The 3,573-nt window shown below is 43.9% G+C and overlaps 1 protein-coding gene across 3 annotated transcripts in view; it reads left to right on the plus strand.

Moving 5' to 3' along the window:
• Positions 1-3,138, plus strand: part of PBX3 (PBX homeobox 3) — a 225,339-nt gene extending 222,201 nt beyond the window's left edge. For all 3 annotated transcript variants that reach the window (XM_061433522.1, XM_061433521.1, XM_061433523.1), the window contains one exon: positions 1,591-3,138. In XM_061433522.1, the coding sequence (XP_061289506.1) occupies positions 1,591-1,683 (93 nt within the window). In that variant the 3' untranslated portion in view covers positions 1,684-3,138. The remainder of the gene's footprint in view (positions 1-1,590) is intronic.
• Positions 3,139-3,573: the final 435 nt, after the last annotated feature.

Raw genomic sequence — 3,573 nt, forward strand, 5'->3', positions numbered from 1 at the left:
CCACGCTGGGTAAAAATATTGTACATTTGTTGTTTATAAATTTGGATAAAAGAGGAATGATGTTTACTTCAGATGGAATATCTTTAGACTTGTGTCTGCATAAGAGTTTTTCTTTTTCTAAGTAGATTTTCATACCTGAGGGGTGAGAGCAGCTTACCTTTGAGACAGAAGATTTCTTTGCGTCCACACACACACACGTGCTTGTCATCATCCAGCCTACACAGCTGAGGCTCTGAAGATAGACTGCCATAGCTTTGTTTATTTATCTTCCTAACCTGGATTGAATGCACCTCCAAAGCCTGGAAAACCCTTTTCCCTTTGACTCTGGTCAGCTCTGTGAGGTAGTTTGGTTCCTCTCTTTACCCTCTCCTCGCCATTTCTCTGTGGACCTACGGGGAGGAAAGGTGCTTTATATGCTGGACCCTGCATTTAACCTGAAGACTTAGAGGCTCCCTATGAACAACATGTGGGGCGAAGGAGAAATTCCCAGCCTAGGGCTGGGTAAGGAATCTAGACAGAGTTCTTAGTCAGCCTAGCGGCACAGGCCTAAAAAGAAGACGTTTTGGGTGGACTCACGAAACAAGTTGCAGGTGGATATGAGTGAGGCAGGTGGATGTGCGGGAGGCAGGAGGAGGCCCCCCGGCCCGCACCCTCACTGGTACGGGGGCTCCGGGTCTCGGGGCCGTGCAGCAGGAGGCCGGGCTCTGCCGCAGGCTCTGGGTGTCAGCCAGCTCCCCTCGCCGTCTCTCCAGAAAGGCCCGCCCCGTCACTTCCACTCAGTGTTCCCCAGCTCACCAGTCCAGCACCTCCCTCTTCTTGACTGACATAAAAATATGTAGCGACAAGCTGTCTGCCACAGCAGAAATCTGATCAGACATTGATTTCAGCAATTGCCTCTATAGGCCGAGACATAAGGCAAATTTGTTTCTGAGCACTGTTACTGCTGGTGCAGGTCTGAGGCAGGAAGGGCCGGCAGCCTGTGAGGAGTGCTAGCAACAGCCCGAGTAGGAGCCCCACTTACAGATAATTGGAATCCAGATTTGAATAGTGTGTGCGCCTCCACAGTTCATGCATTTTCATTCTACACAATCCTATTTGGAAGGAATTTCTGGCCTTCATTTTCCAAGGGTTATAGGAGCTGGCTGTCAGGCATGTATAGAAAAAGGTCGGGGGGACTTCTTCTCTATGGAAACGAGGATTAAGCTGGGTTGAGGTTTCTACTTTGTGGAGCTCAAGGTCTTGCCAAAGCATTGCATTGAGCTTCTCCACCGCTCCTTTCTTACAAGATTTTTTTTTTGAGTCATTTGATTTTTACCAGCAAATCAAAGACCGAGCGAGGTGCCAGCTCCAGACCAGCTGAAGCCCTCCTTCAGCGTGCTGACTTATTGCCAAGTCTTTACTTGGTAGGATGGATTTGTTTTACATGCATTTAATCCCACTTTAACACATGCTTCAAACTCCTGCCAAAGTGGGTTTAGAAAATACATTTTGCTAATGCATCTTTGCTCTCATGTTGTCATCAGGGTATTTTCAGTCGGGGAGTAGAATTAATATGGAGACGTGCACCGATGAACTGTGCTTCCCTTTCAGGCTAATGGAGGCTGGCAGGACGCAACAACTCCATCTTCTGTGACTTCTCCTACCGAAGGCCCAGGAAGTGTGCACTCCGATACCTCTAACTAATCTCCGGCAACACTTTTCCCTGAGCTGACATGCCTTGATCCGTGCATTCAGAGCAATAGGAGGAAAAGGAAAGCGCTTTTTGTAGCCCACCATCTACAGCTTTACTGTAAAACCTTGTCTTATTAGAGAACTTGGTAAATCTGTTTTTTAAGGAATCATAATCATTTGTATTTATACTTAAAAAACACACAATGTTAAAAAAGCACTTTATCCAATTAGGCCAAGGTTTAACATTGTTGACAGTCCTGTAGCTATTTTATCATAATTTATTATCAATATTTGACATGAATGGTTTCTCACTTGCCAATTACTTGGCCTTAAGGGTAAAAAAGTACCATATATGCTAAACCTCAATCGTTAAAGCAGATACAAAGACTCACCTCACCTAAACTGAACTTCCTGCATATTTCCATCGCAGACTTGGACTGTCCTTCTTTCATATCACTAATGGAGTTGGAATAAAGGAGCTGTTTGGCTAACTGTTAATGATGGTTGTGTTTAAGAATCTTCCTCGTCACACTTGTGTTTCGATTTCTTATGTTATAATTAGATCAGAGACCGGTAGCATCTTTTCTCTCTCTGAAAGCACCAGTGCCCAGAGTCTGCTCGGTAATGACATTATGGATCCAGATTGTTTTGAGAGATGAAGATCCTTGCTGCTGATACAGGTGACCACGAGATCCGTCTGGGGGGTTACGGTGTGCGCTGGGTGCTGCACAGACTTGTCAAGGTTTGCTACGTCCTCTGGGCATCCACACAAAGGCCCTGCTCTCTGGAGTGTTGTATATAGTGTAGCAAAAGAGTATTTATACATCTCACCAATCAAAACACAGCTTTATTACCTCATGCGAACTCATACGAACCAATAGAATTTCAACATGTTCTGTAGCTTAGAGTGCTCACTTACTACCTCTGAACAATACTCACGCTGTAGTTTGTCTCTTTCTTATCTTTTTGCATCTTGTAATTAACTCTTTGTTTCTCTTCATAAAATGTAATGTACATTGTAATCTTTTAAAAGAAAAATCAGGGTTGCATTCGCAACTTTTAAAAAACTGAGAGTGGAAACATTGGGTCTTAAATTAACACAGGATCAGTAAAACTGTTGTAAATACTGAGAAGCATTTTGAATGTTCTTCATCTTGTTACTAATCCATTCAAAAAAGAAAAAGAAAAAAAAAAGCGATGACTAATTGTGATGCATTCAGATTTCAGTATTCAGTACTGTATATTTCACCCTGTGTAATAGGGCCCCCTCTCCTTTCTCTCTTTTTGTATTGTATGCGATTCTGAAACTGATTGAGTCATGAAAATAATTTGTGGCGGTGATTCTAATGTATTAAAAACGTTTCGTGTTCCTTTCTAACTGGATTACGCCCTGGATTGAAAAAGTCTTCCTCGTGGTAGTTATATGTAGTTTCAAACATGAATAAACTTTTTGCTTTCATGATTAAATGTTGATGCAAGTTTCTTACCCCACCACGTGAGTCAGTCTGTGCAGGCAGAGGAGAAAACCCACCTAGAAGCCGGCCTGAGCATGTAAATGCGTGACCTGTCAGAGAGAGGGACTCGAGGTGAATCCAGATGGGGCTGGAGAGGCTGACCACATTCTGCAGGCTCTAGGTCGGCTGCCAGACCACTGTGAGGTGTCCTCACTTGACACTTATGCTCTAAGAATACCACGAGGAAAATACCATCCCCATTTCACAGATGAAGAAACTGTAGTTCATAAAAGTTAAGCAGATGCCGCCAAGTCAAAGGCCTAGGCCAACAAGGGCCATGCTTGGAACCCAGGTCTGTGTGTATTCTTGTAGCTCACTCTCTCCTGACCTAACGATGCATCTGGCACCTGCTGGATGCAAAGACCTGTTCGGTAATTGTTTTTAATAT

The sequence above is a fragment of the Bos javanicus genome, chromosome 11, assembly GCF_032452875.1.
Source record: "Bos javanicus breed banteng chromosome 11, ARS-OSU_banteng_1.0, whole genome shotgun sequence".
Classification (NCBI taxonomy): domain Eukaryota; kingdom Metazoa; phylum Chordata; class Mammalia; order Artiodactyla; family Bovidae; genus Bos; species Bos javanicus.